The sequence below is a fragment of the Phycodurus eques genome, chromosome 2 (assembly GCF_024500275.1).
Source record: "Phycodurus eques isolate BA_2022a chromosome 2, UOR_Pequ_1.1, whole genome shotgun sequence".
Classification (NCBI taxonomy): domain Eukaryota; kingdom Metazoa; phylum Chordata; class Actinopteri; order Syngnathiformes; family Syngnathidae; genus Phycodurus; species Phycodurus eques.
This window is the reverse complement of record NC_084526.1, coordinates 21551463-21572026: the sequence shown is the minus strand read 5'-3', so window position 1 is coordinate 21572026 and position 20564 is coordinate 21551463. Positions and strand designations below refer to the sequence as shown.

Sequence of the window (20564 nt, the reverse complement as noted above, 5' to 3'; positions counted from 1 at the left end):
CTAACATTTGCACAGAAGAGGAAATAATTATTGGATCCCTCACTGATTTTTTAAGTTCCCCCACTGACAAAGACATGAGCGGTCTATAATTTTAATGGTGGGTTTTTGTTAATAGTGCGAGACAGAATATCTAAAATAAAATACAGAAAATCACATTTAAAAAGATACAAATGCGTTTGCATTTCATTGCATGAAATAAGTATTTGATCCCCTACCAACAATAAAGAATTTGAGCTCCCACAGTCTAGTCCTTTCACTTTAAGAAAGTACTCATAATCTAAACTCGTTAGCTGTATGAAAGACAACTATCTCAACTTGTTACCTGTATAAAGACACATGTCCACAGAATCAATCAATCAGACACCAACCTATCCATCATGGGAAGGACCAAAGAACTTTCTAAAGACATGAGGGACAAAATTGTAGAATTGTAAAAGGACTGTCAGTCTGCCTTGATCTGGGGCTCCTTGTGATATTTCACCTCGTGGGGTATCAATGATCATGATAAAAGGTTAGGCATCAGCCCAGAACTACAATTAATGATCTCAAGGCAGCTGGGACCACAGTCACCAAGAAAATCATTGCCAACACACTACGCTGTAATGGATTAAAATCCTGGAGCGCCTGTAAGGTCCCCCTGCTCAAGAACGCACATGTACAGGCCCGTCCAAATTCAGACTATAACCCGAAGAACACCATCCCCACCGTCAACCATGGAGGTGGAAGCATTATGCGTTGGGGGTGTTTCTCTGCAAAGGGGACAGGTCAACTTCACCGCATCGAGGGAAATATGGATGCACCCTTGTACTGTGAAATCCTGGGTGACAACCTCCTTCTCTCAGCCAGAAAACTTAAAATGGGTCGTGTATGGGGCTTCCAGCACGACGATGATGCAAAGCACACAGCCAAGGAAATGAAGGAGTTGCTAAAGAAGAAGCACATTAAGGTCATGGAGGGGCCTAGCCAGTCTCTAGACCTAAATTCCATAGAAAATCTGCAGCGGGAGCTGAAGGTTCGAGTTGCCAAGGCACAGCCTCGAAATCTTAGGGATTTGGAGAGGATCTGCAAAGAGGAGAGGTCCAAAATTCCTCCCGAACTGTGTGCAAACTTGGTGATCAACTTGTTAGATATATTGTAGAAGTTATCATTTATTTGCTTAGCTTGCATTAGTATTATGGACAATGTTTAGAAAGAAAGATGTCTCGCCTTCAAGATGACTCAGCAGGAATCATCTGAGAGAAGGACGTGGCCGGGACGTGGCAGGTGCCATGTTTTCACCTTGAAACCCTACCCTTAGTGTGTTGTGTCTTGTAGCTTAGTACGTTATGTCTTGTAAACTTAGAAACCTCCCTATTTTCAAATAAATGCAGGAGCGACGGAAGAGATTGTTTAGAGCGTGTTGAGAGGCTGTAACCTGAACAATCTCCCATGCGCCCTCCTCATGAGTAAAATGACCAACGTCTTCATTCCATTTGTGTTTATTCATTATAATGTTTGGTAAGATAAATCCAACACAACTACAGGAAACGTCTGACCTCTGTACTGGCCAACAAGGGGTTCTACAATAAGTATGAAGTAATGTTTTTATTGGGTTTCAAATACTTATTTCTCTCAATGAATTTCAAAATAATTGGAATCTTTTGTTTTATGTGATTTTCTAGATTTTCCTATTGATATTCTGTCTCTCCCTGCTAAAATGACACCTACCATTAAAATTATAATCCGTTCATGTCTTTGTCAGTAGGTAAACTAACAAAATCAGTGAGGGATCACATAATTATTTGTAAACACTGTACGTAAACATTACGCTGGTGATCTGTCGATTCATGCTCTTAAGCTTCGGTAAACACTGGTTAGTGCACGAATAAATGTTGACAACGGTGACCAAGGGAGGTAAGGGGCCATTGCCAGACAGAATCCTATTGGTCGATGTGAAGGTGCAATGTTGGAGGGTTCTCGCTGATATGTCAGACTACATGGAAAATATCCAAAAGATCAAACAAACTAGATTTTTCATTTTGGCGGGCAATCGTAGGGCAAAAACGGTCATCATGGATTATGTCACACAGCAAAGAGTTTTGTCCTTCCCGGCAAAATACAGTGGGTACGGAAAGTTTTCAGACCCCCTTAAATTTTTCACTGTTATATTGCAGCCATTTGCTAAAATCATTCAAGTAAATTTTTTTCCTCATTAATGTACACACAGCACCCCATATTGGACAGAAATAAAACAGAACTGTTGAGATTTTTGCAGCTTTAATAAAAAAGAAAAACTGAAATATCACACAGCCATAAGTATTCACACCCTTTGTTGTGACAGTCAAATATTTAACTTGGGTACTGTCCATTTCTTCTGATCATCTTTGAGATGGTTCTATACCTTCATTGAAGTCCAGTTTTGTTTGATTATACTGATAGGACTTGATTAGGAAAGCCACACACCTGTCTATATAAGACCTTACAGCGCACAGTCCATGTCAGAGCAAAGGAGAATCATGAGGTCAAAGGAACTGCCTGAAGAGCTCAGTGACAGAATTGTGGCAAGGCACAGATCTGGCCAAGGTTACAAAAACATTTCTGCTGCACTTAAGGTTCCTAAGAGCACAGTGGCCTCCATATTCCTTAAATGGAAGACGTTTGGGACGACCAGAACCCTTGCTAGAGCTGGCCGCCCGGCCAAACTGAGCAATCGGGAGAGAAGAGCCTTGGTGAGAGAGGTAATGAAGAACCCAAAGATCACTGTGGCTGAACTCCAGAGTTGCAGTCGGTAGATGGGGGAAAGTTCTAGAAACTCAACAATCACTGCAGCCATCCACCAGTCGGGGCTTTATGGCAGAGTGGCCCGACGGACGCCTCGCCTCAGTGCAAGACACATGGAGTTTGCGAAAAATAGATAAATAAAATACACCTGAAGGACTCCAGGATGGTGAGAAATAAGATTATCTGGTCTGATGAGCCCAAGATAAAACGTTTTGGCCTTAATTCTAAGCGGTATATGTGGAGAGAACCAGGCACTACTCATCACCTGTCCAATACAGTCCCAACAGTGAAGCATGGTGGTGGCAGCATCATGCTGTGGGGGTGCTTTTCAGCTGCAGGGACAGGACGGCTGGTTGCAATCAAAGGAAAGATGAATGCGGCCAAATACAGGGATATACTGGACAAAAACCTTCTCCAGAGTGATCAGGACCTCAGACTTAGCCAAAGGTTCACCTTCGAACAAGACAATGACCCTAAGCACACAGCTAAAATACCAAAGGAGTGGCTTCAGAACAACTCTGTGACTGTTTTTGAATGGCCCAGCCAGAGCCCTGACTTAAACCCAATTGAGCATCTCTGGAGAGACCTGAAAATGGCTGTCCACCAATGTTCACCATCCAACCTGACAGAACTGGAGAGGATCTGCAAGGAAGAATGGCAGAGGATCCCCAAATCCAGATGTGAAAAGCTTGTTGCATCATTCCCAAAAGTCTCATGGCTGTATTAGATCAAAAGGGTGCTTCTACTAAATACTGAGCAAAGGGTCTGAATACTTACGGCTGTGTGATATTTCAGTTTTTCTTTTTTAATAAATCTGCAAAGATTTCAACAATTCTGTTTTTTTTCTGTAAATATGGGGTGCTGTGTGAACATTGAGGGAAAAAAGGGACTTAAATGATTTTAGCAAATGGAGGCAATATAACAAAGAGTGAAAAATTTAAGGGGGTCTAAAAAACATTCCGAACCCACTGTATGTCAGGTCCGATCTGGAAAGTCAACAATGATAGCCAATTGGGCCCATATTGGGGCTAAAATCTTGTAGTTTGATCCAGGCATGAAATATCCAAAACAATTTCTTATCCTGCAAGTTTACAAAATCAAATGAAGATGAAAGTGGCTTTTATTTCCAAAAAATGCACATTAGGTTCACTGAAGACGATATAATGCCGTTTTCAGTTAAACTCTCATACATGTTTTTCCTTCACTGAAAATAAGCCTTTTCTTGAACATCAAAGACAATTTCTTGTCTTTAACGTATCTGTCTTTGATATTTACGAAAACATATGTCAGGTTCACTGCTGACAGAAGTGTCTTCGCTGTTTTCAAAACTTTATATTAATTTCCAGTCTTTAATTAACCTAACATACATACAGTAGTACGGTAATAACCCTATGTTTTGGAAACAACAAAGACCGGTTCGTTGATTCGTAGGCGTGAGTGTTCAATTGCTGTGTTTCTCTCCTGTGATTTACAGATGATAATTTTTCCCCACTTCTCACTCAAAGTCAGCAGACACCCTACACAAAGTATGCAGTATAGAAAATGGATGGAGCAATAGAATTTAGATGCCCATATGTGACAACGTAGCGAGGCTCTTGACCCACCTTCGTCATCGATGCCAGGCGCCATAAGGAAGTGCCCGTACACTGTCTTGGTGACTGTCCCAAGTGAGTTGCTGGCCTCCAGGGTGTAGTTGCCATTGTTGATGTGCGTGGGGTTCTGGAAGGTCAGGCAGCCCTCCAGGTAGTCCTGGTAGAAGTCCATCTCGGTGCGGATGTACTGGTTGTGCAGGATTTCCTTGTTCTTGTGGAACCAGCGCAGCTTTGGGTGCGGGTACCCTCGCACCGTGAACTCAATGCAGGTGTCATGGCGCTGCTCGGGCTCGGCCAGGCGAATGATGACCGGGGGAACTGCGGACAGGAGCAGGATCACACTTGACTTTTCCCATTGTGGTAAATCCAAGAGACCCACATTTTCTTACGCTGCTGCACAGACCAGTTTAATGCTCACCATTCGTGACCTTGAAATGTCATATTTCAGGATAGTTCTAAATTGAGGATTTTCTGTACAATTGGTCCTGTAGTCTCAGATTTTTTGGGGGAAAAAATTAAGTCCTAATCTTAAGAGAATTGAGTCAAATTTTAAAAAAGTTTTTTTTTTTCCCCCTGAAAAAAAATACTTGACCGCGACCCTTGTGAGGAGAAGCGGTTCAGAAAATGGATGGATGGAAAAATACTTTAATATTTTTTAGGAACATTCCTAATATTACGAGAAGTCATTTTTTAATGGAAAATGTCAAAATAATAATACTTCGTCGGAAACCTACACTAACCAGTTGTAGTAGTCCGTCCATCCATTTTCTGAGCCGCTTCTCCTCACTAGGGTCGCAGGCGTGCTGGAGCCTATCCCAGCGATCATCGGGCAGGAAGCGGGGTCCACCCTGAACTGGTTGCCAGCCAATACACAACAACCATTCGCACTCACAGTCACACCTACGGGCAATTTAGAGTTGTCAATTAACCTAGGATGCATGTTTTTGGGATGTGTGAGGAAACCGGAGCGCCCAGAGAAAACCCACGCAGGCACGGGGAGAACATGCAAACTCCACACAGGCGGGGCCAGGGATTGAACCCTGGTCCTCAGAACTGTGAGGCTGCCGCTCTAACCAGTCGCCCACCGTGCCGCTTGTAGTAGTAATTAACGTAAATATTTTTTTTCTGAAAAACAGTCCATAAATATAAAACATACAAATGAAAAACAACTGAACATGCCTTGTTGCACCACATGACCACTGAACTTTGAAACATTGGATCAATATTTAGGAGAAAAGTTGCAATACTGTATTATGAGAATAGAGCCTTAAAACTCAGCCAGAAGTGGCTATTATTATACAATGTGTCTGGGCATTAATAAGAAGCTTCTGGGGTCAACATACTGCAAGGGAGACTTGGAGCTTGGGCGTACATTACAATAACCTGGGACTTTATTAGTTGTACCCAGAATCCTTGGAGTTTACAAGACTAGTACCATGGAAGAACACAACTCATCTTTAAGATTAATTCATGACCCAGAGGACGCAGATTAAGCCCCTCTGGATGTGCTTGGCAGACTGCATGCTAAAATATGATAATAGATGGTGTAGCTTCACTATTTAGTATCGGCCATTTGTCTAGTGTTTTTTTTTTATTATTAGTAACTTTCAGGTAGAAGCACATCCAAGCAGGCGCTCCCTGCATTAAAATTGTCATCCTGCAAAATAATAAAATTTTTTGACAAATGTAGATGTAATCTGATTACGTTTTGTTTTTTCTGTAACTGTAAGGGAATACAGTTACCTTTTTTTATGTTCTAATTACATAATGGCATTACATCTTTTCCATTACTCCCCAAGCCTGGGAATACATTTTGCTTTTTATTTGGCTTTTTGGTAATGTGGTACTTAAGTGACATCCACTGAATTTAATTTTATACTTGTATTACATTAAAAACCCTTGTGTTTTTTTGCAGGTAAAAATGACTCGAATGAAATATGGGAATATGTATTTTTAAAAAAGGAGAGAAAAAAATAAAATATTTTGTTCGGCTTTACTACTATGTATCGAAAATGTAAATGCATAACCAAGTACAAACCATGACATCAGACATGTAAATTGAGCAATCTTTAACAATAAAGTGCTAAAATAAACTTGTTGGTGCTGTGCTCTGCTGTTATGTGCTGTGGGTCAAATTGACTAGAATTTTTATTATTATTATTATTTTTTTAATTAAAAGTTGGAACTGATCATTCTAACTTTCCAGGAGGGACTCAGACAAAATGGTTTAATCGTGTAACTTAGTTCTCATGCAGCATGATCAAGCATGGCTCTGGTTGAATTGTAAGAACCAATTGGCCCAACATGAATAATGAAAACCCCAACTGTCAGTTCCAGTGCATGGTCGCCGCCTGTGATTGTGCGCTGATGGGTCGTCAAAGGCAAACAAAAGGGAAATACTTTTTCCTCTTTAATTTCTATTTGAAAGCTGTCATTTGGCAAAATGACTTCAGTGATGGGGGCCTGACAAAAGTGACAATTACGCAAAAAGGCTTTTTCTCCAATACAACGGCAAGTCCTAGTTACGTGTGGAATTATCTTGTTGACGGACAGTTAACGAGTGATCCATTTTTCCCTCAGTGGAGCTGTCACGGCTGCTTCGGTCCACACAATGCAAGTCATTCCGGCACTCTGTAGCAACATGATAACATGTTTTTCTTTGACCGGTCAACGCAAGTCCGTTCGTCCTGGTGTGTTAGTTGGCGGGCAGGTTTCTGCGGCAACCTCTGAGGATGTATTGGCACGCAGGCAGTTCTCAGGACTGTTTCAAGCTCCCTTTTCTATACCGTTTTACCACTGTCCCATAAAAAAATATACACATTTATTGCATGTGCATTTACAGTTTCACAGTTTGAATATTCCCTCCATGATTATCATTTTCCTTAAATTAACACACACTAGAAAAATCTAAAATCTATTTTAGTAGACATAGGTCACATATGCAATGCACACAAAAATCGTAGCACATGCAGAGGCGCCGTAACAGGGCAGCCAAGGCATGTAATGGACTCTATGCACGCAACACTTCCGCGTTTGGGATGAGGTGGCGTGCTAACTTCCCGCTGCCAGACAAATGCATAACGATAACAATGACAGCATCAAACTCTTCAAAGTATACTCGCTGTCTGTTGGAATTACATAAAGTAACCGTGAATGACATATTATTATTATAATTGCAACAGTTATGCAAGTATCAGCGAATTAATCTGATTTAATGAGCCATTATCTGGTTTAATGAGCCATTCGCAGTTTCATAGTATGTACATGCAACGTATGTACGGTCGTGTGTGTGGCCTGAAAACTTGCATGGCTTTGAGACGCTCTACTCTCAAGTCAACAATATTCATAGAGCACAATCACAGCGATAACAAAGTGCTGAACATAAATAGCATAGAAAGCCTTTACTGTCATTGTATGGTACAGATACAACGAAATCAGGGTCAAAACTAAAACACAACCAATAATAAAACAATACTAAGGACAAGCATATTGTACTGTCAGGATCAATGATTTTGCGGCTCGATTGTTTCTGTGACAGCAGTGGCTGGCAGCTGCTCGGCCGGCCGGATCCAAGCGCTGCCAAGCGGGGAGGGAAAGGGAGAGGGTACAGAGGGAGACGTAGCTTCGATTGGCTATCTTGTTGTGATGGTGAATTTATTTATTTTTTTTTTTTTTTTTAAATCAGTTTATTTGAAAGGGAACAATGCAATTGCATAAAACACATGAAATACACATGGTTAAAAAAAGCCAGAAGGCTAGTTTTCATCTGTAGTCCCCTTGCCATGATGTAAAAAAGCAGTAAAATACATCTACAAGACAATATAATACAGGATACATAAAGACTTACTATACTATTAAGAGAGAATAAAACCACAAATCATTTGATCATAAAAAAAAACCATCATAACATACTTGTCTTTTAGTGTTGGCAGCTATAGGTGTTAACTAACCACATTTTCAGTTTTTTTGTGAAGGCCTTGTATGTTGTAAGAATTGTCAAAATTGTCTCTGTGAATGTTAACTTCCCATCTCCTTTGTAGTATGGGGCCACTGTTAAACGAGTAAAAGTTAAAAAAAAAAAAAAAAAAACACAATGGTCATTGCACCGTATTATTGCAATATTAGTCTTTCGAACTGCTCTAAGTGCTTGAGGACTCTGCATCTTTTTGCACAATTGTCCAAAAAATAATAATAATAATAATAATGTACCGGCATTACCAGATAACTAACTAACTAACTTTATTGGTCAGTTATTGTTTTTCTCAATGTCTTTAGGTCTCAAAAGTGTTTTCTGTCAATTACATGTCTGTTGTCATACTAGAGGGGCTCCAACTACAGGAGACAAATTCCTTGTGTTTTTTGGACATACTTGGCAAATAAAGATGATTCTGAACTCTGATCTCTGAACATAACAGGCGTGGGCGTAAGGCGGCACACCGCATTGTTGGATGGAGGAGTTCTCTCTTTGTCTTTAAAAAGTCAAAACTTTTGATGAAATTTTGACCCTTAAAAGTAACATCTCCGAACTATTAAATATACCTATTCCACAACCCCCTATTCCACACATTTAAACAATGTTGTTATTTTTCCATCAGATGCCGTTCCAGCAGCTTGAATTCAGCGGACAATCCCTAGTGGGGCTCCCTATCAACAGGCTTGTTGGAAATACGCCTATAGTACAACAAAATTAAGCGAACTTACCAATCAGGGCATGCTTTTATAAAAAACAAGGTGACCAAGAGAGAGAAAGAAAAAAAATAAAAATAAAAAAAAATAAAATAAAAAAAAAAAGTAGTAATGGTAAGTGTAAATGTTTATTTGTTACTTGAGAAAAGTAGTGATGCCAGGGGCGCTCAATAGTCTTCCTTAGCGGTCTAGAAACACTCTTCAGTACATCAGAATCATCTTTATTTGCCAAGTATGTCCAAAACACAAACACAAAGAATGATTTTTTTTTAATATTGTCCTTTTTGTGTATTTTGAGTCACATGAAAAGTATGTTAGGGTTAAGTAATACAGTACATTCTGAGTATAAAAACAAGTTAACCACATAAGACAATAAAAGATTCCAGCTTATCTTTGACAACAAGTGACCATGTGTTTGCTTTGAATGTCACGTAACTGCCTGTATATATTCGTGTTGCATCAGCTTTACAGTTGCCGTGTTTGCTCTGCCGGAGTGGAGTGCTGTGGTAAAGAGGTTTAAAATTAAATAACACATTATAAAGGCAGAGATTAGCTTGGCATTGATAAAATTCAATGTTTTTATGTTGAACAAAAAGTACAGTGCTGCAAGAAAGTGTTTAATCAGCCATCAATTGTGCAAGTTCTTCCACTTAAAAAGATGAGCGAGACCTGGAATTTTCATCATAGGTATACCTCACCTATGAGAGACAAAATGGGGGGAGAAAAAAAAATAAAATAAAAAAAAAAAATAAAAAAATAAAATAAAATAAATCTTGACAATCACAGTCAGATTTTTTAAAAATGTATTAGCAAATTATGGTGGAAAATAAGTACTGTATTTGGTCAATAAGAAAGGTTAATATCAATACTTTGTTCTATACCCTTTGTTGGCAATGACAGATGTCAAATGTTTTCGCACACTGTTGCTGGTATTTTGGCCCATTCCTCCATGCAGAAAAAAAATCAGTGATGTTTTGGGGCTGTCGCTGGGCGACATGGTCTTTCAACTCCCTCCAAAGATATTCTATGAGGTTGAGATCTGGAGACTGGCTAGGCCACTCCAAGACCTTGAAATGCGTCTTACAAAGCCACTCCTTCGTTGCCCGGGTGATGTGTTTGGGATCATTGTCATGCTGAAAAATCCAGCCTCGTTTCATTTTCGATGCCCTTGCTGATAGAAGGAGGTTTTCACTCAAAATCTCATGATCCATGGCCCCCTTCTTTCCTTTAGACGGATCAGTCGTCCTCGTCCATTTGCAGAAAAACTGCCCGGAGCATGATTTTTCCAGCTCATTCACGAAGTCCCCTCGTGTGGTTCTGGGACCCCATGGGCTGGGATCTTGCATGGAGCCCCAGATCGAGGGAGATCATCAGTGGTCTTATATGGCTTTCATTTTCTAATAATTGCTCACACAGTTGATTTCTTCACACCAAGCTGCTTACCTATTGCAGATTCAGTCTTCCCCGCCTGGTGCAGGTCTACAATTGTCTTTCTGGTATCCTTTGACAGCTCTTTAGTCTTGGCCACAATGGAGTTTGGAGTGGGACTGTTTGAGGTTGTGGACAGGTGTCTTTTATACTGATAACGAGTTCAAACAGGTGCTATTAATACAGGTAACGAGTGAAAGACACAGGAGCCTCTTGAAGAAGAAGTTAGAGGTCTGTGAGAGCCAGAAATCTTGCTTGTTTGTAGGTGACCAAATACTTATTTTCCACCATAATTTGCTAATACATTCTTTAAAAATCAGACAATGTGATTTTCCGGATTTCTTTTGTCTCATTTTGTCTCTCATAGGTGAGGTATACCTATGATGAAAATTACAGGCATCTCTCTCTTCTTTTTAAGTGGGAGAACTTGCACAATTGGTGGCTGACTAAATACTTTTTTGCCCCACTGTAATTAGGTGAAAAGTACTTTACACTAGTAATTTAGTCTAATGCAATGAAAGTACAAATCTAAGACCCCCAAATTATTCTGACATAAATTGTTTAATTTAAAATGTTACTACAACCTATTTAAAAATACAAATTTAAAAAAATATATTTTTTTTTAAATAAAAAAAATTAATTTAAAAATACTTAGATTCAACTAAGCAAAATACATGAGATTTTTAGAAGCCAAGATGAGCAATACCATGTCTTTTTTTATATAATTGTAAATGCAAAACATCAAATTAAAATGATACATTAAAAATATGTAATATATTTCAAAAGAAATATTACAAATGATTCACAAAAAAAATAAATTAACATTTTAATTTAAAAATAAAAATGACAAACATTCAAATGCAATTAAATAAAATTGAATTAACATTTTTAGAAGCCACAAGAGTATGAAACTAATATGAATAGTTTTTTTTTATTTCATTAAAAAACATGTAAATACAGTCATTCAAGAATAGTACTTTTTTTTTTTTTTATTCAAAATGACATACAATTGAGAAGCTGAAATTTTCTTCACACGAGAACTGAAGAGGGAAATGGTCCCGATGATCCCGCACGCTGCCGTTATTTCTGTGTTACTGGTGAGTGTCACGCAACAAAAGCCCCCATTGTCGTTGCAATACATTCACTCTAAAAAGTCTTTCTTTTGAACGCCGAGACGTGACGGCCGGTAATTCGTCCCGTCAATCACGCGACTCCCTAATCGCGGTGCGGGTTGGAACTACTTTCTGACATTTCCACAGACAATAGGCTCGCACCACCGAGGAAATGTAATTACCAAACGAGCATGCGGTGAAAAATTAATATGTTAATTTGCGGCACCGGCAGAGAGTGTCAACATGGGAGAAGAAGAAGAAGGAACGCCTGGAAACGACACAATCCCAGCATCCGATTAGGGGTAGGATGCCCCCTTCAGGAGCTGTTATTAAGGCATTGGAGACCAATCCTTGTCCCCAACTGCACGTGTGTGTCCTTAATCAGCTGGTTGCCTTTTCCACTTACGTAAGAGGTGAGGCATATCACGTATTCACGGCCGAAATGCAAGAGGAATATCTCCATGGCAACCCAGCTGCATTGTTTCACCGCAGCCGGTTACACATTTGATTTCTTCTTTTTGCTTGCGTACGTGCCGGCTACAGGCAACGTCCTTGTTAATCAGGTCTGTTACACTTGCTTTGCGACTGCACAACACCTCATTGCATCCCAAATGTACCTGCTTCGTTCGGACCGTTGGTGGAACTGATTCCCTACAATTTAGTGTCATCAAAGCCACCATTTTGGGCCCTGTCTTTTGCTGAACGGGATTACAATGAGGCAATACTGATTTGGGAAACACGGATGGATTTAAACACCCACTGTTGTTTGGTCACATTTACAATTGTCCATGTAACCCATTTGTAGAAAGAACCATAAATATGGACGTCCACACAACATTGTGAATGACCATAGAGTCCAAAATACGGTGACCGACAGGGGCAAGTCTGCTACAAACGGCCATATGCTGCATAGCACGAATGACGCAAGACGAAAAACACACAAGAACATAAAACAACAGCAAAAGAAAAATGCTGCAAGATAAAAATGCTGCAATCACAGAAAACAACAGCAGAAGGAAAATGTTGCAAACACAACAAAACACACACAAATCCCAAAACAACTGCAAGACAGAAATGCTGCAAGTTCACGCCACACAACGGAAGTCCGCCAGGCCACTAGGGGCTCGACGTTCGGGACGGACTAGTCCTGTGACACCAGAGGCACCACAGGTAATCAAGGTAGATAGGACACACCCATTTTGAGCTTCATGCCGACGGTGACGCTAAACTAGGGAGGTCAAAGTTGTCAGCGCAGTCCACGTGTGTGGATGGCGAGAAAACCAAAAGACCAAGGATGCTGGCACATTGTGAAGCATATGGTTGAACATCATACAACTAAGACAAAAGAACTGAGAGTCCGTTTCACATATATTTGTTTGGTGTTGTTGCTTTTTATCAGATGACACGTATTGATAGCATACGCTTTGGCGTTAACAAAACAGTAAGCCTCATGAAAATCGGTTGAGAAATGAGCAAGTTACGACTCATTTCAGCGTCCATGAATTGCCTTCTATTGGAACGTCGACCTCCCCAACATGGCCGCCACATAGGCACGTCGGTTAGTTGGGCTGCTACAGGGCGCTGGATTATCTAGTATCTATGAAAGGCACCACATAGGCTCACAGGACTGGTCCGTCCTAGAGGTCGCGCCCCCTAGTGGCCTGGAAGACTTCCGTTGTGCAGCTTGAACGTGCAGCATTTCTCTCGCAGTTATTTTGGGATTTGTGCATTTTTTGTGTGCGTGTGTTTGCAGCATTTTTCCTTTGCAGTTGTTTTCTGTGATTGCAGCATTTCCATTGCAACATGCTGCCAATTGTTTTGTCTTGAGTTTGTAGTCACATTTCTGTCGGGCCAATTATATATTATGTCGCTGATGGTGTAGTGTTACACTCGCCTGACTTTGGTGCAGGCAGGGTGGGTTCAGTTCCCACTCAGTGACGGTGTGAATATAAGTGCGAATGGTTGTCCGTGTCTATATGTGCCCTGCGACTGACTGGCGACCAGTTCAGGTTGTAGTCTGCCTTTCGCCCGAAGTCAGCTGGGATAGGCTCCAGCGTCCCGCGACCCTAACCAGGATAAACGGTGTTGAAAATGGATGGATGGAAATTATATATTACCCGTGCACTCACTGTAGTAGTCTCGCCAAGCTGCACTATTTGCATATCTGTTGTTGACCAATACTGGCCACTCATGCCAGAGAAGCATCTGGTCCATTTGCACACCGATTGAGGAGTATCTGCAACATTTGCACAATCAACATTGTCCCAGATTATCGCACTACTAGTCACTTTAAACTGCATACACTCCTTGAAGTCTCGGCACCCTTTGCACAATGATCATTGCACCGGATTATTGCTATATTAGTCATTCAAACTGCTCTAAGTGCCAGAGGACTCTGCATCTCTTTGCACAATTGTCAAAAAATAAATAAATAAATAAATGTTACGGGAATTACCAGATAACAAGCAACCCTTTATTGCTCAGTCACTGTTTTTGTCAATGTCTTTATGTCTCAAAAGTGTCCTCTGTCAATTGACTGTCTGTTGTCGTACTAGAGCGGCTCCAACTACCGGAGACAAATTCCTTGTGTGTTTTTTGGACATAACTTGGCAAATAAAGACGATTCGGATTCTGATCTTGCAGCATTTTTATTTTATTGTTATTTTATGGGCGGCACGTGTACGACTGGTTAGGACATCCGCCTCACAGTTCTGAGGACCCTGATTCAAATCTGGTCTCGCCTGTGTGGAGTTTGCATGTTCTCCCCGTGCCTGGGTGGGTTTTCTCTGGGTACTCCGGTTTCCTCCTACATCCCCAAAACATGCGCGGTAGGTTAATTGTAGACTCTAAATTGCCCGTAGGTGTGAGTGTGAATTATTGTTTGTTTATGTGTGCCCTGCAATTGACTGGCGAGTTGAGGGTGTACTTTACGCCCAGAGTCAGCTGGGATAGGCTCCAGCACGCTCGCTACCCTTGATAAGCAGGAAGAAAAATAAATGAATGAATGTTCTTTTAAGTGCTTGTGTGTTTTTTGTTTTGTGTGCTTTTCCTGTATTTGCAGCACATTTCCCCTTGTCGGCCACCGTAGTAAAAGGATTTTGGTAGACGAAATTAGTGTTTGCACAATTTTGTGTATTCATTAAATGAAGTATTTCATTTAATTTTGGTTTAATACAAAAATGTTACAATGCTGTTTATTTTCTTTGATTTTCCCCTTTTTTACTTTATTGAATAAAAAAGTAACTACATTTTAATAAGACAAAAATTGTACAATCGATGGTTTTTGTTTTTATTTTAATTTGTATTTATTTTTTTAAATGCTTATTTATTAAGCTGAATATATATATATATATATATATATATATATATATATATATATATATATATATATATATATATATATATATATATATAGTCGCTATTCTTAAACTGTAAACCATTCTACTCGCCACGTTAGTTTGCATCGTTCATACTGGCTGGAGTCTATATTACGCCTCAAGCTAACACGAACGCCGCATTGCTAGCGCTCGCCGAACAAGTCAACGAAATTGAAAAAAAAACACCCGGACTCACCCCTCGTTATTCTCGGGGACTTTAACAAAGCTAAACTCAACCACGAGCACATCGACTGTCCTACCAGGGAAAATAATACTTTAGACCACTGCTACACTACGGTAAAAAACGCATACCGTGCCATACCTCGTGCAGCCCTGGGCTCGTCTGATCACTGCTTAATTCACTTAATACCGACGTACAGGCAAGAACTTAAATGTGCCAAGCCTACAGTGAAAACAGTCAAAAAGTGGACCAATGAAGCCAAGATGGAACTTCAAAGCTGTTTAGACTGCACAGACTGGAGTGTCTTTGAAAATTCAGCTGGCAGCCTGGATGAATATACGGACACTGTCACATCCTATATCAGTTTCTGTGAAGAGGTTTGTGTACCAACAAAATCATTTCACACATTCAACAACAACAAGCCGTGGTTCACTGCTAAACTTAAACAGCTCCGCCAAGCTAAGGAGGACGCATATCAGAGCGGGGACAGGGCCCTGTATAATCGAGCTAGAAATCAGCTTACTAAAGAAATTAACATTGCAAAGAGGATCTATGCAGCAAAGTTGGAAAACAGTTTAGCGCAAACGACTAAATCAGTCTGGCATGCATTCCAATCGCTGACTGATTACAAGCGACGATCCCCCCAAGCTGAGAACAATAGCACACTAGCCAACGACTTGAATACCTTCTACTGCAGATTTGAAAAGGACACTTTCACACCACACACCCACCCGGCCGCACCCGCGACCACAACCACACCTCTGACTTCTGCGGTAACCATCCATGAACAGGATGTGAGACGCATCTTCAAACAACAGAAGATTAACAAAGTGGCAGGCCCGGACCATGTGTCCCCATCCTGCCTCAAAGTCTGCGCGGACCAGCTCGCTCCAGTCTTCACTCTTCAACAGATCTTTGGAAATGTGCGAAGTTCCATCCTGTTTCAAACGCTCCACCATCATTCCAGTCCCCAAGAAACCTGCAATCTCTGGTCTGAATGACTACAGGCCTGTCGCTTTGACATCTGTGGTCATGAAGTCCTTTGAACGTCTCGTGCTGGACCACCTCAAGAGTGTCACAGGTCCCCTGCTGGACCCCCTGCAGTTTGCCTACCAAGCGAACAGGTCTGCGGATGATGCAGTCAACATGGGACTGCACTTCATCTTAGAACACCTCGACAGTGCAGGGACCTACGCGAGGATCCTGTTCATGGACTTCAGCTCAGCGTTCAACACCATCATCCCTGAACTCCTTTCAACCAAGCTTCTCCAGGTCAGCATCTCACCTGCCATCTGCCAGTGGATTTACAGCTTTCTGACGGGCAGGACACAGCAGGTCAGGCTGGGGGAGGCCACCTCATCCACACGCAGCATCAGCACTGGGGCGCCCCGAGGTTGTGTCCTCTCTCCGCTGCTCTTCTCTCTCTACACGAACGACTGCACCTCAGCGAACCCGACTGTCAAGCTCCTGAAGTTTGCAGATGACACCACTGTCATCGGCCTCATCAAGGACGGTGACGAGTCTGCATATCGACAGGAAGCGGAGCGGCTGGAGCTGTGGTGCGGCCGACACAACCTGGAGCTGAACACGCTCAAGACTGTAGAGATGATCGTGGACTTCAGGAGGCATCCTTCGCCACAGCTGTCCCTCACGTTGTCCAGCTGCCTTGTGTCAACCGTCGAGACCTTCAAGTTCCTGGGAATTACAGTCTCTCAGGAGGCCCAGTTGAGGATGTACTTCCTGCGGCTTCTGAGAAAGCACGGCCTGCCACCGGAGCTGCTGAGACAGTTCTAGACAGCGGTCATCGAATCAGTCCTGTGTTCTTCCATCACAGTCTGGTTTGGTGCTGCTACAAAAAAGGACAAACTCCGACTGCAACGGACAATCAAAACTGCTGAAAGGATTGTCGGTACCCCCTTACCCACCATTGAGGACTTGCACGCTGCCAGAACTAAGACAAGGGCGTGCAAAATCCTCTCGGACCCTCCGCACCCCGGTCACCAGCTCTTCCAACCCCTTCCCTCAGGTAGGCGCTACCGATCAATGCAAATTAGAACTAGTAGACATTCCAACAGCTTCTTCCCTCTTGCGATCAACTTCCTAAACACCTAACCTATAATTCCATTACAACAAGTTGGAAATTTTATGACTTGAGTTCGTTGTCACATTTCTGTGGGGCCAATTATGTATTACTCATGCACTCACTGTAGTTGTCTCGCCATGCTGCACTATTTGCATATACTGGCCACTCATGCCAGAGTAGCATCTGCTCCATTTGCACACTGATTGAGGAGTATCTGTAACATTTGCACAACCAACATTGTCCCAGATGATCGCACTACTCGTCACTTTAAACCGCATACACTCCTTGAAGTCTCAGCGCCCTTTGCACAATGGTCATTGTACCGGACTATTGCAATATTAGTCATTCGAACTGCTCTAAGTGCTCGAGGACTCTGCATCTTTTTGCACAATTGTTTTTTGTCAATGTCTTTATGTCTCCAAAGTTGCTTGTGAATGCGGGTGGGATGACGTAGCCCTTAGGGGAATCTTTTCAAACGGTCTCTCAGAACAAATCAAAGACGAGCTTGCGGTCCGGGACGAGCCCTCCTCTCTCGAGGCTCTTATCGCCCTCTCCATCCGTCTGGATAACAGACAGAGAGCTTGTGAGAAAGGGCTATGCTCGCGTAAACACTCTCCTACTCTGAGCACCACACAGTCGTCTTCCGCACTTTCGTCACTCCCCGTTGCATCCGATGAATCCATTCAAATTGGTCAAACACGTTTAGATCCACAAGAACGTCAGCGTCATCCAGCGGCTGTGCATCTTGTGCAGTCAATCCGGTCACTTAATTTCCTCGTGCCCCCTCCGACCAGAAAGACCAGGCTCACCTCCGTTTCTGCAATCTCGCCCTCCCGCATGACCTTTCCCGCTTGCATTATCATTTCTGCCCATAACACCCCTATCGCTGCCCTTATTGATTCCGGTGCCGATGATAATTTTATTCATGAAAAAATAATTCACCAGCTCCAAATCCTTCTCCAACAACTTCCATCCTCGAAAAAAGTCATAGCCCTGGATGGCCAAGTAATTTCCCTGGTGACCCATCAAACAGTGTCCATCACACTCCTTATTTCAGGCAATCACCGTGAAAACATTTCCCTTTTTGTCATTCCTTCCTCTGAGACCCCCTTAGTTCTTGGTATTCCCTGGCTCAAACTCCAGAACCCCGCCATAGACTGGGATCGTTTATCCATCACCGGATGGAGTCGTCATTGCCATTCCCACGGTCTGCTTTCTGCCGTTCCACCCTCAGAAGACCCACCACCCTCTGCCGCCCAAGTGCACCTCTCCCAAATTCCAGAAGAATATCATGACCTCTCCACAGTATTCAGCAAGGACTTGGCCATCTCTCTACCCCCCACCACCCGTATCATTGCGCTATAGACCACTTGCCGGGAGCTCCACTTCCCAACAGCCGACTCTACAATCTCTCCCATCCCGAAAAAAGGTTATGGAGGATTACATCCGCGCTCCTTGGCTGCTGGCCTCATACGCCCCTCATCGTCACCGGTCGGGGTTGGATTTTTTTTCTGTTGAGAAAAAAGACACCACTCTCCGCCCATGCATCGACTACCGAGGACCTAATGACATCCATCCATCCATCCATTTTCTGAGCCGCTTCTCCTCACTAGGGTCGCGGGCGTGCTGGAGCCTATCCCAGCTATCATCAGGCAGGAGGCGGGGTACACCCTGAACTGGTTGCCAGCCAATCGCAGGGCACATACAAACAAACTCACATTCACACCTACGGGCAATTTCGAGTCTCCAATTCATGCATGTTTTTGGGATGTGGGAGGAAACCGGAGTGCCCGGAGAAAACCCACGCAGGCACGGGGAGAACATGCAAACTCCACACAGGCGGGACCAGGGATTGAACCCTGGTCCTCAGAACTGTGAGGCTGACACTCTAACCAGTCACCCACCGTGCCGCCGACTCAATGACATTACAATTAAAAATAAGTCACCGCTACCACTAATCGACCCGTCCTTTGAACCCCTCTGCGTTCCTGACCCATGTCATTCCTGCCAGCCCCCTGTTCTGTCCACTGCCTTCCACCTGTCCACACCGCCGCCTGTCAACACATCCAGGACCACTTCCATAACCTTTGCTCAATAAACTGTTCATCATTTTACATCAGCCTCCGCCTGCTCTTGGGTTCAGCTGCTTCCCACAACTGCCACTTTGTGGCAACCACATCGTTTAAAACGATCTTAGAAGAACAAGAATAATTTACTTTTTTTATATTTCACTTTACCATTGTTTTAAATAAATAAAATTTAAAAAAAATGCAAATCATATTTAAATTTTTTTTTTCAAGTTTATTCAACTAAATTCATCCCAATTATCATATTATTATTATTATTATTATTAAAAGGGCCCTGTCCTGAGGATGTGTATGGATTCCTCATTACATTTATATAACCCTTCCTCATGCCTTAAAACATAAAAATTTAACGATACTCTATACTCCATTTTCAAAAGGACTTTACGTCCCTTAAACTAAAGCAAAATTTGCCTATTTCACCACTGGACACACTTTAAAAACCAATACATATACACCTCAATATTGAGTTGAGACAGCCATAACAAACAGGATGTATTGACTAACTGACAGTTAATGTGGTGTTTGGATCACATTAAATATTACATTTTCCTATCGAGCAACATGGGACATGGATTTAGGCTAATGGATGAACATGATGAATGTGCATTTGTAATTTTAAAAACAAAAAGTCCTCCCTCAGGGGTCATAAACATCTCTTTCCACACCAATGGAAATCACATTGGCAGGCTGTCATCAAACGATATGGGGCACTCATTGAAATATGGAAAATTCCGGCCTGCGGTCTTAAAGACGCCACCCATACGCAGTTAAGAAAATAAGTCAATAATTGGGATGTAAGGCCCGGTCATCCATGTTCAAGTCAAACCACGCACTTATTGTTAGCCGATTCACAGTAGCTCTCATTGACGAAGCCTGTCAACATTGTTTTAACAGTCAGCGATAAGATGAGGCGTTACTTTGAGCATGCGGCAGTTGCATTGTGCGTTCATTAGTTGCTGTAATGACACACTCCATTGGGACTCACACTGATCCAGCTATATTTAACCCTCGCTAAGCTGCCCTGATTCCAGCTCAGCAGCGTGTCACACTGTCTATGCAGAATAAGAAAAATACAATTCAAGCTTCATGGCTTATCCTCAAAAAGATCACCAAACTTTGACGCCATGCTCCGCCCCCATTAGATGGCATTGGTAAAAAAGATTCTCCATTCAGCATTGCCCATCTGTCTGGGATACCTACATGTGGTTGGGTATAATTTGGGAAAATTCCCTTTGTAGGAGTTTGACAAAGTACGAAC

The 20564-nt window shown here is 42.2% G+C and overlaps 1 protein-coding gene across 1 annotated transcript in view; it reads right to left on the bottom strand.

The window, feature by feature from the left end:
• ntrk3b (neurotrophic tyrosine kinase, receptor, type 3b) overlaps window positions 1–20564 on the bottom strand; it is a 342714-nt gene that overhangs the window by 160673 nt on the left and 161477 nt on the right. Inside the window, exon 8 of the mRNA XM_061669747.1 lies at window positions 4365–4670. Coding sequence (XP_061525731.1) covers window positions 4365–4670 — 306 coding nt within the window. The remainder of the gene's footprint in view (window positions 1–4364; window positions 4671–20564) is intronic.